General features: G+C 40.6%; 1 protein-coding gene across 1 annotated transcript; it reads left to right on the forward strand.

The window, feature by feature from the left end:
- Nucleotides 1–7335: 7335 nt before the first annotated feature.
- Nucleotides 7336–18143, forward strand: LOC139540905 (retinal homeobox protein Rx1-like). The gene is made up of 4 exons (XM_071344963.1): nucleotides 7336–7658; nucleotides 9564–9956; nucleotides 13156–13409; nucleotides 14667–18143. The coding sequence occupies exons 2-4, from the start codon at nucleotides 9683–9685 to the stop codon at nucleotides 15108–15110; spliced, it is 972 nt and encodes a 323-aa protein (XP_071201064.1). The 5' UTR covers nucleotides 7336–7658; nucleotides 9564–9682; the 3' UTR covers nucleotides 15111–18143.
- The last annotated feature ends 716 nt before the right edge of the window (nucleotides 18144–18859 follow it).

Genomic DNA, 18859 nt, shown 5'->3' on the forward strand with positions numbered 1-18859 from the left:
TGTTCAGAAAGTTAAGCTTACGTTGCAAAAATAAAATAAAATCTTATTGACTAAAATGATATAGTACTGCTGGCGGTGAAGTAGGCTGGCTAGCAGTGGCTGCGTTGTTGACTTTGTTTGAAAGTGTAGCTGGCTAGGTAACCTCTAACTGGCTAGGTAACCTCGACAATTTCTCAAAACTACACAATTATCTTGGATACAAGGACAGCAAAGACAACTATGTAGCTAGCTAACACTACGCTAATCAAGTCGTTCCGTTGTAATGTAAGTTGTAATGTGAGTTTCTACAGTGCTGCTATTCGGTAGAAGTTGGCTAGCTAGCAGTGTTAGCTAGCAGTGTTGACTAGGTAGAACGGCAGCGCGGCGGACGAAAATAGCTGGCTAGCTAACCGAATAATTACTCTAAACTACTCTAAGCTACACAATTATCTTAGATACAAAGATAGCAAAGACAACTATGTAGCTAGCTAACACTACACTAATCAAGTCGTTCCGTTGTAATGTAATCGTTTCTGCAGTGCTGCTATTCGGTGGCTAGCTGGCTAGCTGGCTAGCTAGCAGTGTTGACTACGTTACGTTACGTTACGACGAAAATAGCTGGCTAGCGAACCTCAATAACTACACAATTATCTTTGATACAAATAGCTGGCTAGCGAACCTCAATAACTACACAATTATCTTTGATACATTATCTTTGTGCTGTATTGTGCTGTGCAATGCTGTGCTCTCCAAACATGGGAAACATAGACATCTATGATTGGTTCAGATTTGGTCCGATCCGGGAACAGATCAAATCTGAACTGATCATAGACGTCTATGTTTGGGCCAAATCAAGGCTGGTCCAGGCCAAATCTGAACCAATTGTAGAGGTCTATGTTTGGGCTACATCAAGTCCGGTCTGGATAGCTGTGGACATTGAAATCAAGGCCGGTTTGAAACGGAGCAAATCTAAACCAATTACAGACTTCTATGTTTGGGCTAAATCAAGTCCGGTCTGGATTAAAAAACGGCATCTGTGGACATTGAAATCAAGGCCAAGGCGGACGGAGCACATTTCAACTACTTTTCAACTTCCATGGACGTCAGACATTGCTCAGTGGGATAGTTTTTTTTCATACTCTGAATGTATTCATATATGGCAATTTAGCAAACACGACTCACAGATCATCTTAAAATTCACTTTTTGGCCTAAGCTTTGTATTAGGTGCAAAAGGTGCAACGCAATAGAATCCTACTCCGATGTGTTCTGCCTACAACAAAATCTCCTACGTAGATAGTTTTGCATACTAAGACTTGCTTAGTTCGTTTTGTTACGGTATGTTGCAATGAAAGTGGCAAGTATTACATTGATTCGATAGTGTTAACTAAGGGGGAAAACTCTAGAAAGTTGAGTGACATTCAATCTCGTGCTTCTCTGCACGCGCAGTTGAGAGGGAACATTGCTCACAGATCATGTTAAAATTCACTTTTTGGTCTAAGCTTTAAAGCATTAGTTGTATTCTGGCATTTTCACATGAAAATAGCACTTGGTGTAGCCTGGGTCAGTCTAGCAGTCTCGGCCGCTGCCCCTAGAAAACTTGCTACTACAAGTTCAAATCCCGGCCATTACTCTTTAAACAAAACTCTCCTACCTTTCCTCTCTACCTTTCTCTGTCCTATCCAATAAAAAAGAAAAGATGTAAGGAGTAAGACTGCCCAAAGAAACGAAAATAGCACTTGGTGGTACTCATTTGAAGCAAATATGACAACATAAACACAAACAATGAAGTTAAGGTCCTTAGTTGTCGATTATGACAAGGTAAGACAATTGTACTAATTTCATTATGGTATGTCGTGATTATGGTATGTCTGACTCAACCAATTAATTAATTGAACTAACTGTGTACTGGGGTTTGGCACACTTTGGTATTGTAATTACTCACCTAAGTAGGTCAAATATTAAATAGCTACAGGTTAAAAACATCCAAACCAAATGACCTTTCAACTTCATGTTCGACTGTGACGCTGCATTAAATTGAGAATTTGAAATCAGAAACGGCCGATACAGCTTCCCTGATACAGCTCCATGTAGTCCCCATTTAACGAGCTGTATAAGGCCATAAGCAAACAAGAAAATTATCATTTCTACCAGCATGTCACATGTGCAACCAGAGGCAAAAGAACTCTAGACCACCTTCATCCACGCACAGACACGCATACAAAGCTCTCCCTTGCCCTCCATTTGTCAAATATGACCATAATTCTATCCTCCTGATTCCTGTTTACAAGCAAAAACGAAAGCAGGAAGTACCAGTGACTTGCTCAATACAGAAGTGGTCAGATGATGCGGATGCTACGCTACAGGACTGTTTCGCTAGCACAGACTGGAATATGTTCCGTGATTCATCCAATGACATTGAGGAGTATACCTCAGTCACCAGCTTCGTCAATAAATGTATTGATGACGTCGTCCCCACAGTGACCGTACATACATTTCCCAACCAGAAGCCATGGATTACAGGCAACATCCGCACCGAGCTAAAGGCTAGAGCTCAGCTTTCAAGGAGCGGGACACTAATCTGGAAGCTTATAAGAAATCCCGCTATGCCCTCAGACGAACAATCAACCAGGCAAAGGCAAAGATAGAATCCTACTACACCGGCTCTGATGCTCGTCGGATATGGCATGGCTTGAAAACTATTACGGACTACAAAGGGAAACCCAGCCACGAGCTGCCCAGTGATGCGAGCCTACCAGACGACCTAAATGCCTTTTATGCTCGCTTTGAGGCAAGAAACACTGAGGCACGCATGAGAGCACCAGCTGTTCCGTACGACTGTGTGATCACGCTCTCCATAGCCGATGTGAGCAAGACCTTTAAACAGGTCAACATTCACAAAGCCCCGGGGCCAGACGGATTACCAGGACGTGTACTCAAAGCATGCGCGGACCACCTGGCAAGTGTCTTCAATGACATTTTCAACCTTTCCCTGGCCGAGTCTCTAATACCTACATGTTTCAAACAGACCACCATAGTCCCTGTGCCCAAGATAGCGAAGGTAACCTGCCTAAATGATTACCTCCCCGTAGCATTCACGTCGGTAGCCATGAAGTGCTTGAAAGGCTGGTCATGGCTCACAGTAACACCATCATGCCAGAAACCCTAGACCTACTCCAATACGCATACCGCCCCAACAGATCCACAATGACTCAATCTCCATCGCACTCCACACTGGACAAAAGGAACACCTATGTGAGAATGCTGTTCATTGACTACAGCTCAGCGTTCAACACCATAGTGCCCACAAAGCTCATCACTAAGCTAAGGACCCTGGGACTAAACACCTCCCTCTGTAACTGGATCCTGGACTTCCTGACAGGCCACCCCCAGGTGGTAAGGGTAGGCAACAACACATCTGCCACGCTGATCCTCAACACTGGGGCCCCTCAGGGATGCGTCCTCAGTCCCCTCCTGTACTTCCTGTTCACCCACGACTGCGTGGCCAAGCACAACTCCAACACCATCATTAAGTTTGCTGATGACACAACAGTGGTAGGCTTGATCACCGACAACAATGAGACAGCCTATATGGAGGAGGTCAGAGACCTGGCAGTGTGGTGCCAGGACCACAAACTCTCTCTCAATGTGAACAAGACAAAGGAGCTGTTTGTGGACTATGAGAAAAGGAGGGCCAAACAGGCCCACATTAACATCGACGGGACTGAAGTGGAGCGGGTCGAGAGTTTCAAGTTCCTTGGTGTCCACATCACCAGCAAACTATCATGGTCCAAACACATGAAGACAGTTGTGAAGAGGGCACGACAACACCTTTTCCCCCTCAGGAGAATGAAAAGATTTGGCATGGGTCCCCAGATCCTCAAAAAGTTCTACAGCTGCAACATCGAGGGCATCCTGACCGGTTGCATTACCGCCTGGTATGTCAACTGCTCAGCATCTAAGGGTAGTGCGTATGGCCCAGTACATCACTGGAGCCAAGCTTCCTGACAACCAGGACCTATATACTAGGCGGTGTCAGAGGAAGGCCCAAAGAATTGTCAAAGACTCTCCAGTCACCCAAGTCATGGACTGTTCTCTCTCCTATCGCACGGCAAGTGGTACCAGAGCGCCAAAAGGCTCCTTAACAGCTTCTACCCCCAAGCCATAAGACTGCTGAACTAATCAAATGGCCACCTGGACTATTAGCATTGAACCCCCCTCCCTTTTGTTTTTAAACTGCTGCTACTCGCTGTTTATTATCTACGCATAGTCACTTTACAAATTACCTCGATTAACCTGTACCCCCGCACAATGACTCGGTACCGGTACCCCCTGTATATAGCCTCGTTATTGTTATGTAAATGTTTTGTGTTACCTTGCGATTAATTACATTTTTTTTTACTTTAGTTTATTAGTAAATATTTTCTTAACTCTATTTCTTGAACTGCGTTGTTGTTTAAGGGCTTGTAAGTAAGCATTTCACAGTAAGGTCTACACCTGTTGTATTCGGCAGATGTGACGAATAACATTTGATTTAGTCACATTATGGCAGACAGAGAACAACTGATTTGGCCAGGAGCATTGTTCCTGAACAGCTTTTTGTTCCTTTAAGTCAGGCAACCTAAAACAAATCAACATAGCATCTTAAACATATCTTTAGACTTCATTGAGCTTTACAGAAGTCTAGAGAGGACATATAAATACAAAAATGATTCCCTCATTATGTCGAGATTACGATAAAAGTTATTTTGTCGAGATCACTAGATAAACTTTATAAATAGGAGTGGGAGTGGACATATTGATGATAGATTGACAGCAGTGCCATAGTGCACCAGAGGCAGTAAGACTCTACAAAGATCTAAGACCTTTGATTAGAGCACATATGTTGTAAGTAGCCATGTGCTAGTGTACAGGCCGGGGCCTTCGTATCAAAGCTCCAGCAATTAAAGGCAAACAATGGCAAACTGAGGAATGGATGAATGACGGAGCTGTCCTTCTGCCCCACGACATTTTGCCCACCATTTGTGGCTGAAATGAAATATATACTGTAGCCTACATGAAATGCTGGAGTATTTAGAAATCTCAAAATGTGATTCACTTCACCTGTTTTACTAGTTTTATTTTATTTTTCTACTTTTTAATTGTTGTTTGTGACTGTGTTTTTGCTGCTCTTGACAGGCCAACCTTCCTGTTAAAACTATTAAAAAGATTAAATTAAACTATTATTGGTAGTCTGGTAAACTTTCATTGGTAGTCTACAACCAGAAACCTCAATAAAATGCAAATGAATTACTTAAAAATCATACAATGTGATTTTCTGGATTTTTGTTTTAGATTCCGTATCTCACAGCTGAAGTGTACCTATGATTAAAAATTACAGACCTCTACATGCTTTGTAAGTAGGAAAACCTGCAAAATCGGCAGTGTATCAAATACTTGTTCTCCCCACTGTACATAAAACAATTTCTGCCTGGGTTAATCCACAATCAGAATAAAAACGGATGTGCTGATCCACCATGGGCTCTGCCGCCTCAGCCATACTGTCAATGTATCATCAATACATCCACTCCTATTTATAGAGTTTATCTTGTGCTCTCTACAAAAAAACCTTTGTTATGTTGTGATCATGAGAAAATTATATTGTGATCTCGACAAAACAACTTTTGTTAAGTTGTGACCACAAAAAATATATTTTGTGATATCGATAAAACAATATAATTATTTTTTTAAATTCACATGTCCTCTCTGGTCTTCCGTACAGGTCAGCGGAAATCTCTGGAAAAGTCCTTAATCTCATTAAAGGCAGGGTTGATCTCTGTGCCACTCACCTCTCCAAGCCCAGGCAAGGTTTCAGAGTGGCCAACTGGTGCAAATACTCTCTTAAAACAACAGCATCCTCCCAAATACCTCCATAGACACAGGAACATGTTTATGTGACAAAAAGTTATAGATGGGCCAATATTAATTATCTTACTAAATAATGTAATTGTTTTTGTTTCATGTATTTTGTAACCTTTTTAGTCATATGCTAATCTTAATTTTGATTCCTTATGCATTATCACCGTGGTTTATTAAAAATAAACCACAGAAAATTGATTCAAATAGCGTTATGTGACAAAATTCCATTCATTGTTTCTATGTGTCATAGTGATTTAGTATATGTGGATTGACCATGGTATGATCATGTAATGAACACTTGCAACAATTAGTCCAAGCCAATTGACACAATTCGGGTTAAATCCTTAATGAGCTGTTAAACAGGTCTGAGATCACTCCTCTTGAATTGATCTGGTCACTAATTGTTTATTTTCTTTATTGGACATATTATGTCCGCTAGCCATCATACATTTTGTAGCTACAGGTTGTAAACATGTTACTTTATGTTAATTATGCCTCATTACATAGGTGTGTTATAGATGTGTATAATTGGACGTTTTACAAGTTCAGTATGACCACATTCAGTGTATTAATGTAATACATCCAGTGTATTAATGTAATACATCCAGTGTATTTATGTAATACATCCAGTGTATTATTTGAAAACATTATTTGTTACATGACTATTTGTTAATTGAGGTACATTTTCATTTCATTGTTTTTAACCTCTCTCCAAGTTAGGCATATTTATTAGCACTGTGTCCCCTGGCTGTGAATTTTGATTCTAAGTGTTAATTGCATTTAATTGCATTAGTTTTCCCCCATGTTTAACTCCCCTCATTAGTGATGGGTCATTGCTTGATTTTCTACTTGCAATACTAATTGCCTCAAGAAGTAAAAGCTGTTGCTGTTGTTGTTCCATGCTGATGACTGTCATTTGCTTTTCTGAATTTCTATTGCAAACAAACAAACTGATTTGAAATACATATTGCTAATTACATTACCTGCCACTTTTCATGTTGCATAAATACATTTGAAATAAGTTGTAGCTGGATATTTACTTTGACTTCTGATTTAAGTTTAATATATATATATTTTTTTAATCTATAATACGTTAAATTAATATTTACTTAATATTATTTAAATTATAAGCTTTTCAAAATGTTTAAAAAAATGTGTCAACATAAGTTCAGGTCTTCACGCTGTTCTCCATTCTCATGCACCATGTAGAACTTTTCCCTACCAGAGTTTTTATGTAGTCTTTCTCTGGAATAATGAGGGGATTAGTGAAAACTTTCAGTCAGACCTTTGTCTTTAAAACAATAGATTTCTGAAAGAAAGTCTTGTCATGGCTTCATTAGCCCCAGCCTCCTCCTGTGGGGTGAATGTAAGCTACATTTAGTGCAATTACTTGACTAGAAAACAACTGTCAATCATTCTTAAAGGGGAAGGATTCCAATTAATAACCTCTTTAATCCGCTCATTTTATTTCCATTCACCAGCACCAGCACTAGGCTACTCTCTCTCTCTCTGCACTTTGAAAAGATAAACAAAACCACATTAGTTGTCAAGCTTGTTTTGTGCACACACGTTTTGTTGTGTTTTTCAGCGTATTATTGTTTTTGAAGAAAGGCTAGAGAGGATGCAAGGTAAAATAGACGGGGATTGAGATTTGCGCGGCTTTGGTGTGCAGCAGCCGGACAAGGGGCGTGAACTACCTCAGTAGTTGAAGTGAAGTGTTGGAGGAAACAGGTGGAATATTGACAGTTCAACTTCATGCGCTCAGCACGTCATTTCTTCAAAGGTAGGTTCAAACCGCTATTACTATTTTTTGTGACATTTAGGCAACTATAAAACAAAGGTTAACGTTTTATTAGTCTAACATAATGTGTCTATATGACATTTAAATCTGAGGAGATGGACACTGAAAGTGAGAATGTTGTTAGTATTGGAAACCATTGTTGTTTTCCACAAAGTATAGAATTACAGTATCAGTTAAATATAAAATACAAAGACTCTGCATTTTAAGGACTATGCATGGTACGTTGTATATTTTAATACAATAATGATATGCCTAGTGCTTAAACATGTGCTCTTGAATATCATTCAACTAAATTATATTGAAAATAATAGAATACAATGCAACAGAGTACAATACAATACAACTATGCAAATGTATAATATGTAGGGGATAATTAAAATTTGTTAATTTCACATTTGGTCCTTTTAGGTTTATGCATATTTATTCAGTAAAGAGTTTCTTACCTCTACTGTATAAAGCTATGTATTACAATTTCATGGTTAATATTTTATAAATTCATGTTAACCAAGATTTTTCTCCAAAGCAACGTTTTTTTTCTGTCAAATGTAACTTTTACCCTAAACTTCAAGCTGTGGGCCTGTCTATGTCATTATAAACGTGTTAAATATAGCTATGTAAATAAGTTATTTCAGAAAGCAATTTATCAACTTGTCTTTGATTAACAACAATATCAACAAGGCAGGTCCTACAGGCCCTAGTTTTGTCGCACCTGGACTACTGCCCAGTCATGTGGTCAGGTGCCACAAAGAGGGACTTGGGGAAATTACAACTGGCCCAGAACAGGGCAGCACGGCTGGCCCTTAAATGTACACATAGAGCTAACATTAATAATATGCATGTCAATCTCTCATGGCTCAAAGTAGAGTAAAGATTGACCTCATCACTACTTGTTTTTGTAAGAAGTATTGACATGTTGAATGCACCAAGATGTCTGTTTAAACTTCTATCACACAGCTCGGACACCCATGCATACCCCAAAAGACATGCCACCAGAGGTCTCTTCACAGTCCCCAAGTCCAGAACAGACTTTGGGAGGCACACAGTACTACATAGAGCCATAACTATATGGAACTCTATTCCACATCAAGTAACTCACGCAAGCAGTAAAATCAGATAAAACAAAACTGATAAAAATACACCTTATGGAACAGCAAACACACACATACAAACTCACATACCATACACACTCTACACACACGCACACCTGTATTGTGTATTGTAGTAGAGTAGTGGCTTGAGGGCACACTTAATGGATTGTGAAATCTGTTTTAAAATGTATTTTATTGTTTAACATTTTTATTATAATGTATTATGCATAAATTTTTGCTGGCCCCAGGAAGTAGCTGCTGCCTTGGCGATCCATAATAAATACAAATACAGATTGATTTTATGTTAATGCTGTATAATATACTAAAGTCTATCACATAAATCACGTCTATCAATTTCATTGTACTCAATGTGCTTGGTAATGAGTTCATGCAATAGAATAAAGAGGCTGTCTTTTATCATCCGCTTTCGATTAATTAAATAATTATATCATGGCTCATTTAAAAGATAAACCTCAGTGACAGATCCATGTTCTGATAGACAACACATATACCATAAAACCCTTTAACTACTGCTGTATAGCACTTTGTGACATCGGCTGACGTAAAAAGGGCTTCAGAAATAAATTTGACTGATTGATTTAACCCCCCAAAATGTTTGCTGATATTTTGCTGATATTGAATAGATTATGTTAATACAATTATTGATTGTATGTTATGGTAGTGGTAGGTAGTACTAGTAGTATATGAGAGTGTTTGAGAATTTTGATGTGGCACTACTAAATGGCAAAGACTCAAGACTGGCTTCTGATCATGTGATGACTATGACTTTGTTTTGCAGGTGCACAAAACTTGTGGAGGACATCTCTTTAAAACTCATCCTTGGACCTGTTCCTTCACAAAGCCGAGCCAAGTCTACTTTTCCCTGCTAAAGGATAGAGAGAGCGTCCAAACGTTCAAATGCATTTATCACTGGATACCATGAGCATGGTGGACGACAGCTGCCTCTCGCCCAGTAACTTCCATGAGATGGTGAAAGGAGGGGGGGCGGCGATGGGGGGCCGCGTCCACAGCATTGATGTCATCCTGGGCTTCAGCAAAGACCAGGACCCCCTGCTCAGCCCATCTGGGGGCCCAGGGCCCCACAAAGTGGGCGTGGATGGCCTGGGGGACCCTGGGAAGCAGGACCCAGCACACCCCTACGGGCACCTCTCAGAGCAGCAGTCCTACCATGGTGAGTCTCTTAGGTGTGAGATAAACACTCCACTGGGCATACTGTAAATCACTGTTCTGATTCTGGGGCATTTATGGCCAGCCCACTCTCTACATGTACAGTATATGTTTGAGGCCAAAACACATTAAGACACATCGACTAGCACTTCGCTGGTGTTCATAAGTTATCAATCAAGCCCTCTCACTTCAAACTTTGCTGCATTTGATAGGAACATGCTGCATGTAGGAAGCAGCTAGAGCAGGATGAGGTCAAGGAGACAGACGATTGACTGTATTAAATGTATTGTATTGATTACCAAGGGGGACATTTTATTGTCACAGTCATACAATAAGACACATTACAGACTTAAAGTGCGGCATTAAAACACACACAATCACATGCAATCTAGATGGCAGGGGAAGACACCAAACAAATACATGATAATGTGTATTTTTCATTAAATTCTCATTTTCATACCAACATTTAATTAAGTGGACCACAAAGTGTGTCTGAGGATCCTGTCTATGATGCCTGAACTTGCACACTTCCCTTTGTCTTTTAGTGATGTAATGATTAGCGGCTTTACTTAAGTCATTAAGACTTGATTATTTCCATTGCATCAATGCGTTGAGGCGACGATGACCTCAATGGCTGCATTGGTTGTAGCTTTGCAGAGAGTCCGGGTCGTTTCTCAACAGCTCACAGAATGAAATAGAACATTATATTGTATCTCTATGGGGGGCAGTAGATGACATGTGTCTGTACCTTGTAAATACTGTGAAATCATGCTGAGATTGAGAGATAAATCACAAAACAAGACGGTGAGGGGGTTTCATCCCAAATCCCATCCCCTTGTGGAATTCCCCTAATCTTCTCTTGGACACAGATGAGATTTTACAGTGGTGCAGTTTCATTTCATTAACATTTCATCTCTGCATAAAATGTGATGTTTTTTAATCTATGGTAGTTTTTACATTCTGGGTACTATCTATGGGGTCATAAAAACAAAAGGTTTAGTGAAACACGTAGCACAAACCAGCATTTGATGACTCGTGAAATTACCAGGTAATTGGAAGTGTCTTATGACCATGTTGGTTATTATAAAATATGATCATAAGCACTGTTCAACCAGTGCAACAGCAATGGCTAAATTATTGTTTGTTTCCACTTAATATTCAGCACTAATTTACATGTCCTTAACACATAACTGACTTGTTAGTCATCCCTGTTCTGTCTGAATGGGCATTTTGTACTACATCGCATCACTTTGTCCCCTCCACATTGAGGTTTTCTGCTGGACTGTAAACATGACGAAGTCTTTAGACGGGCGGTTCCGACAGGCCGACAGGCAGGGAGCTGGTCACTGAACCCAGCCTGACCCCTCCATTGTGCCACTATGGGCATTGTCGTAGGCTGTTAATGAGAGATAGATCAATGGACCCCAAAATCCTCCTAGCTGCCCCTGTCTGGGAATTGAAGGTTTTGCTTGGCTTTCTGTCCTGATTCTATCAAGCACTGGTTTGATATGAAGATCCATTTAGCAAGGTTTGGGTTTGTTAGTTCCTACTCGTCATGGGTTTGAACTGGGTTGGGCTAGCCATATTTAGTTTGGTGATTGTGCAAGAAAGTTTCTTTCATCAAGTTTTTGCTAAGCACTGTAAAGTAATGGTATTCATAGTTGGGGTTGCGACCTGGTCGCCAAAATTTAAATAATAAAAAATATATATAATAAAAAATATATATATAATTTAACAAAGAGTACAGATTATTGTATGGGACGATATACAAACGTTTATCAGAAAAATAATTAGAAGAAAAAACATGAAAAAATATGAAAATGTAATGAATTGAAGGTTATTTGTTGATGTAAAAATCGAAATGTACAGATTTTTAAGATTGTGTTTGGTTGGGGTGAGGTCTCGAGAAATTGTTGGGAAAAAAAATTTATTCTGAAATTCGAAAAAGTTTGAATACCACTGCTGTAAAGTGAAACACCCAAAGAGTCCCTATCCCTCCATGTGCTATACAGTTATGTGGTCAATAGGAACTGGTCATGAATATCACCCACAATACCAACCCAAACTGACAATCTATTACTTTTATGTGAGGGACAAATTACAGAATTGACACGAGAGTAATGTTACCATTATGAAGTAATATTTAAAATGTGTCAGTAAAGGCTGTCCCAATAAAGTGTCCCAATTGATAATGTGTTTACCAACAATTAATTATACCGTACAGGACTAGTGCACAGATCACTGCTATGATGGCAGATGCGTAGACAACTGATCTGATGGTCATCTTTGTGCCCAATATAATTTGATTACCCTTTGGATAATTCTAATTCAACAGCCACGTTGACAGCGTTTTATGGCTTTACCTTGTAATGTTTACAGTATTTTACTGATTATGGAACTGATACAAATGAAGGTCCTACGTAGATTAGAGGTAAGAATACATGGAAGCTATCAGAGGAATTAACAGGCTGCATCTGTTTCCCTCTGAGGATTAGTGGAAACCTGCAGTGAAAGCCTTAGCAAATCAGCGCCGTGTATGCTGCTCATGTATGCTGCTCATGTATGCTGTTCATGTATGCTGCTCATGTATGCTGCTCATGTATGCTGTTCATGTATGCTGCTCATGTATGCTGCTCATGTATGCTGCTCATGTATGCTTCGTTACAAGGCAGAAGGACAAGCTACATGTCTTTAGTTTGCATGCGTAGAGTAAGACACAACTTCAGCTTTATTTGGCCTACAGTAGCCTATTGTTGCAGGTGTCAAATGTGTGCGTCCCGGGACGTTTTCAGAACAAACAAGTTATTAAGGGGTTGCGGAGCTCATTTGAATATTCCATGTTTTCAGCTTTGTCAACCCCTAACTCTTCAACAGCTAGACCTTTCTTCACTGTCTTTTCCCTCTTTTCCCATTTCAAGGATTTTTCATTCACATTGGCCTTTTAATTGTGAAGAATCCCTGTCTAGCTAAGACAGACATGTTGATTAGACATAACATATGGCACATAACATAGGAGAGCCTAAAACCAACATTTGTCTAACAAGCTAATGATACTTAACTACGTAAAGCTTTAGAAAGAACGACTTACCTTTGCAAAGAAAGCCAAAGAAGCTTGTTTGGTTAAATCAAAAGGAGTCAAAGTCACTTTGTTGATGGATTAATCTAATGTGAATCTCTTCTCTCTCTCGCTATGGGCTCTACAGATTCAGGACTGTACTCGGACAAGTGTGATGGGGAAATTAGTGATCTGAGGAAGAGTGTGGATAGCAATGGAGGGAAAAGTCCGGAGCCCTGCGAGGAAGAGCAGCCCAAGAAGAAGCACCGACGCAACCGCACCACCTTCACCACGTACCAGCTGCACGAGCTGGAGCGTGCCTTCGAGAAGTCTCACTACCCCGACGTGTACAGCCGTGAGGAGCTGGCTATGAAGGTTAACCTGCCTGAAGTCAGAGTTCAGGTAGGTTTGTCCACCACCACTTTTACTGGTACTGTGCTGTGCTCTGGTCAACTCCTCTGACTTTCTTGCCAATCATTGTGACTAGGAGTGGACTCAAATTCTAACATCTCTGATCAGGTGCGACCTTGATCCAATGTGAATTCAGCCCCCAGGTAAATTGATTGAAGCTGAATATCAATCATCAATCAAATATATTTATAAAGCCCTTTTTACATCAGCAGGTGAATTAAATGGTTAAAGGGCTTATGTTTTCTAATGAAAAACCTCAGTGGGTCAGAAATACCTTCTCCAAATCTTTAGATGATAATGGTGAGTGACGATAGGACATCTTTACTGTTGGGCAGATTTCTAGATCCTCAGGAGCTTCAAGGTCACTCACAGCAGGCGTTACACTATAAATACAGACAAGTAACAAAGCAAGCTGTGTCCTGCCCACACGAGCTCAGGTCTCTGGTTGTCTGAGGGCAGACATAAGAAGGCTATCTTAGCAGGGCATAGTGCAGAAAAAAGGGCAAGGTCTTATAGCAGAATCTACGGGCAAAGTCTTAAAGTACGGCAAAATGACACAGTAGCTATGGATGAAGGTCGAAATGATTAAGATTGGTCAGTACAGTTAAAATACTCTGTACTGTAAATACAACTATAGCTGTTGTTCTCGAAGCCCCCAGGGCAATTGATTGGAGTGCATTACAATTGGCAAATTGCTTATTTTTCCAATCCAACAAAATGTAGAAATCCAAAATACTAACCATTCAAGAATACCATCGCTCAATTTGTTGATGATTATTTATTTAGATGGTTTACTTGAATAGAGACGGAGGCAGTTAAAACATTGATATTATGTACTTTACCTGCTGAGGGATGACGTTTTACTGTAGGGCTTGAACATGCTCCACATCAGCAGATTATGCCCAGAGGTGCTCTGAGACTCCAGTAGGCACCAAACTTTAAATTAAGACAAGTGTCACTGTCCAAACCTTGCTGACAATGGCTCAGGTCCCAGGTTCTCTAGGGACATCCCAAAAAGTGTGCAAGCCAGCAGTGCAAAGGGGGCTAAGTCTTAGAGCAGGTCAAAACACGGACAACACTGAAGGTCTCGGAACAATTCAATTCAATGATTCTTCATTTATGAGGATACTAAGAAACCAAAATAGGTAGCTTGATAAAGCACTATTCTAAACCCATTTGGTACCAATTGGAATGATCTGTGCTGTAAATACTCTGGACTATAAATCCAAACCCTCTGCCTTCCTCTAGGTGTGGTTCCAGAATCGCAGAGCCAAATGGAGGCGCCAGGAGAAGATGGATGCCAGCACCATGAAGCTGCATGACTCGCCCATGCTCTCCTTCAACCGGCCACCCATGCACAGCAACATGGGGCCCATGAGCAACGCCCTCCCCCTGGACCCCTGGCTGACCTCCCCTCTGTCCAACGCCACCCCAGTCCACAGCATCCCGGGTTTCATGGGCCCAGGACAGGGCCTGCAGGGTGGCTACCCCAGCCACAGCTTCCTCAACAGCCCTCCACCCATGGGCCAGGGGATGCAGTCCATGGCACCACCCCCATACCAGTGTTCCGGTCCCTTCACCGACAAATACCCAATGGAGGATGTGGACCAGAGGAGCTCCAGCATCGCCGCACTGAGGATGAAAGCCAAGGAACACATCCAGTCCATGGACAAAACCTGGCAGCCCATGTGATGGTCTGAGGAGGGCTATTGAAACTGATGATTGGGGTTTTGGGCCATGATAATGGCTTTTTTCATACAACAGGATTGCAGTGATGGCACCAACAAATGCTCAGTTACGACTGATGATATTTCTAAGATTTCCAACACCAGTGACATTTCTACCCTTTGTCAGCACTAGAATGGTTCTTGGTCTCTTTTTTGATTTCCGTACTAGTGATGTGAAGGATTGGAAGTTGATGCATATTTTGTGTGCCACTATTCAGAAAGGTTTTTTAATCTGGATCCTATGACACAGAATGTCAAGAAAGCCCTCGCAAAGGTAACTACACAAACATCAATTTTCCAAAAGGACTGCAAAGACTGCTCCAATTAACAAGGTTATGATAGAATACTTTTTTTTATGAACTTTTATGAAGCAACTGGAACAAGGATTCCACTGGACACTAATTGCCCTTGATGGCAACTTTTAGATTTTTATCCTTATTTAATAGTTTGGATTTCATAAAAAAGGCAACAAATACTTCCTTCTCAGTAATTCTGTAAAAATGCAAACACTGTACACTCCAGTCAGGTTTTAGGCCAGGCCTAACTGTGGCGTTAGCTAAAGAGCTATAACCATTCTTGCTTGTAACAAAGCACAATGCAATGTCTCTATAGCTCAGACCACAACTTGTCCAGCCACTGAGCCACTTGACACAGAAAATCCCAAAGAGTATTGGGTATTTTAAGTTTGTAATGCAGATCACTCAGCCTGTCCATGTGTTCATTTTGTTACTCAATAGTCTTTTATTTTTTGCAAGAGTAGTTTTAATGTTTTTGTTATTTGCTGTTAACCATGAATCTAATAATAAGTATACACCAACTCATGTCCCCTCCAAATCCTTTCATAAAAGACATTCTGCAGAGTGCTCACACACGGTCACATTTAACTCTGCAAATTAAGGTTTGTGTATTTTCCTAATTAATCCAATTGTCTAATTTATCATGAATTTTACAGGTCAATTAACCAGTAATTCTCTCAGTATTTGTGAATGGCCATGCCATGTCTCCCATAATAGTAGTTGAAGGTTGCGGCAGTATGAATCACTATGTCTATGACCCTGAAACACAGAATCATTCATCCAGTTATGATGGTCAGGTTATTTCAACACCTGGCGAAAAAGGATACCAGAGCCACCTCGGATGAAGGGGAAACACTACATTTCTGTCTGTCTTAACTGCAGTTATAGTGGAGAGCCTCTGTCCACACCGTGGGTTGTGGGGTCATGGTTGAGATATCCTGGCTCAGGCTAGAGGGAAAGTTCAGCTGGGGATGCATAAAACAATCTGTCATGCTATTTCATTTGAGAAGACATGAACACCTTTTAACACCCAATTAACATCTATGAAAGTGATTTACTCCTAGTCTTCATTGACTTGATGAAGATTGATGGTTGCCCTGAGGCTAACTTCAGACTGCAAACACACATGTCAATATACACACTATAGACTGCACACACACTGATATCAACACCTTCTTTCACGATAGTGCTGGTAGGCCAAACAATGTAAGGCTCTTCTTTCTTGAGAATTGTTCTTGAGGAGTGCTACATATTAAAAGCCAATCTCTGAATTTGATGGCACCCTCAGTGTGTGACATCTTGATTCTCTGAGGAAGCAATATCTGTTTTAGTAATTTTTTGGAGAGCTGCTCAACATGTTTGGGTCAGTGATCTATGGCGTAAGCCTCCTACAGTGAGAAGGGAAGCCAGGAGACCTCCCTCTCACACGGAAGGGGTGGGAATAGGACAGGGGGACAGAGCGAAAGAGGCCACTGAAGTAACCTTTTTTTTTGCCTCAGTGGCTGTTGGAGAAGAAAACGTGTTGGCAGCTTGGCCTTCCGTCACTGTGTGTACGTGCAGAGCAGCAGAAGGAGAACGGTCTGATGTGTCACCCTACATAGTTTCCTCTTTGTTCGGCACAATTGATCCAAGCCATCTTCTTTGTCTAAAGTCCGAGGGGGAAAACGGTCACAGACTGCACTAAATAGGCCTCTGTAGCGAGACCCCGGGAATGAGAAAGGAGCATGAATTGTCTATTCTGGCATATGTCGAAGAGATACTACATGGGGTGTACGGGTCCATTGTGGCATGGATGTTTTGATAATGACTATATGCATATTTCATATGGTTTATGTATGGTAAAAAAGACAATCTTCAACCACGTTGTTAAATGATAACGTGTCATATCAAGGGCTACATAGGATTAAACATTTCTGATGTAAAATAATTTAGCATTTTGATTTCGACAATACTTTTACCAGGTAAATATTATTGCAATGTGCGAGGGGTAACATTTAATTACTATTATTTCAGTGATAGTGTGTAGACTATCCCAATATGGAGGAAAGAAATTCCATTACACAAAAGTGGAAATGTTGTAGCATTTGTTTTGAAAGGAAACTCAAAATGTCTCTGCTGCTGGACATATGATTAGTTCAGAGTAACAGAGTAGAAGTGTTTAAAAAAGTTGCCACAGAATTGTCAGTTCATTCAACTTACTGTTTGACTGGAGTTTACAAAGTATTAGTACTGTGTTACTGCAGATATAAATCTGTTTATTTGTCATAGACAGTAAACGCCCCATTGGTCAATACACAAAGTAATATTCAGTTGTTTTACTGATGTGTTATGGGATTCTATGCTCACCTCTCACGCTCAACATTGCTGATTTGCTAATTATGCCATATTAAATGGGCTGTTCTTTTTTTCTAATTTACTTGCAGTTGTCTAGTTTTTATGTTATCAGTGCATACTCTTTAGCTGTTAACTCTAGTCAGGTATTTTCAGGACCTCACACCCAACATAGAAACAGGGTTAGTTTGAACATTAAACAATATGTTTAGAAATGTTTGTTCCTCATGTGATACTGGGACCAAGATTAAGCCAAAGTTCTAGTTCTAGTTCTGTTACTGTTTACTTTTATTTTGTCTGAAATGTTGATGTCCATGTTCTAGAAAACTTTAATATCTACTTAAAAAATAAACAAATATAGTTTGATAGAATTGTTGTCTTCTGTCTCCTTTATCCTATCTACTCTATAAATCCACTGACTGTGAATATCTATCTACTGTAAATCTCTGAATATAAATGGATGGCTATAAGACGGTATCTGAAGTATAGTATTAGGCCTACTGAAGTATATTATTAGGCCTACTGTAGTATGTGAGGGATAGAGATAGGATCTGACACAGTGAAGAAGTAGCCTCTCTTCGTCCCAGCCCCTCCTCTCCTCTCCCCTGGTCCCTGGCTGGTGGCATGGTGCCAGCCCGTTAGGAAGATGAGGCTCCAATCAATCAGGCTCCCAGGGGGGGGGCCCCGGCCACAGGGCCCGCTGCTCGCTAATTGCCCCTGGGCTCTGCCGCTGCAGCACATGTTCACAGTGGGCTGTACCTGCCGCGCTTGCCTCTCCAGCATGTGAATCACACTCCCGGACAGATGGGAGCCCGGGAGGACCTCTCACCAGGGGCCATCTGGGGCCAAAACGTGAACAGTGAACACAACAGTGTGGGGAATGTAAAAACAAAAACATGATTTTAATCTGAATATTCTTTTTGGATTTGTGTGTGTTTGTAACTACCTGGTGTTTTTTTTGTGGAGGTCATTTAATGACAGATTATAAACTAAACTGTGTTGGTGAAAATGTTTTGGCAGACAAACAATTAAGCAATCACACTTTGACCTTCATAATATAGTTTCTCTCACCAATAAAGAACAGCTC

The sequence above is a fragment of the Salvelinus alpinus genome, chromosome 16 (genome assembly GCF_045679555.1).
Source record: "Salvelinus alpinus chromosome 16, SLU_Salpinus.1, whole genome shotgun sequence".
Taxonomy (NCBI): domain Eukaryota; kingdom Metazoa; phylum Chordata; class Actinopteri; order Salmoniformes; family Salmonidae; genus Salvelinus; species Salvelinus alpinus.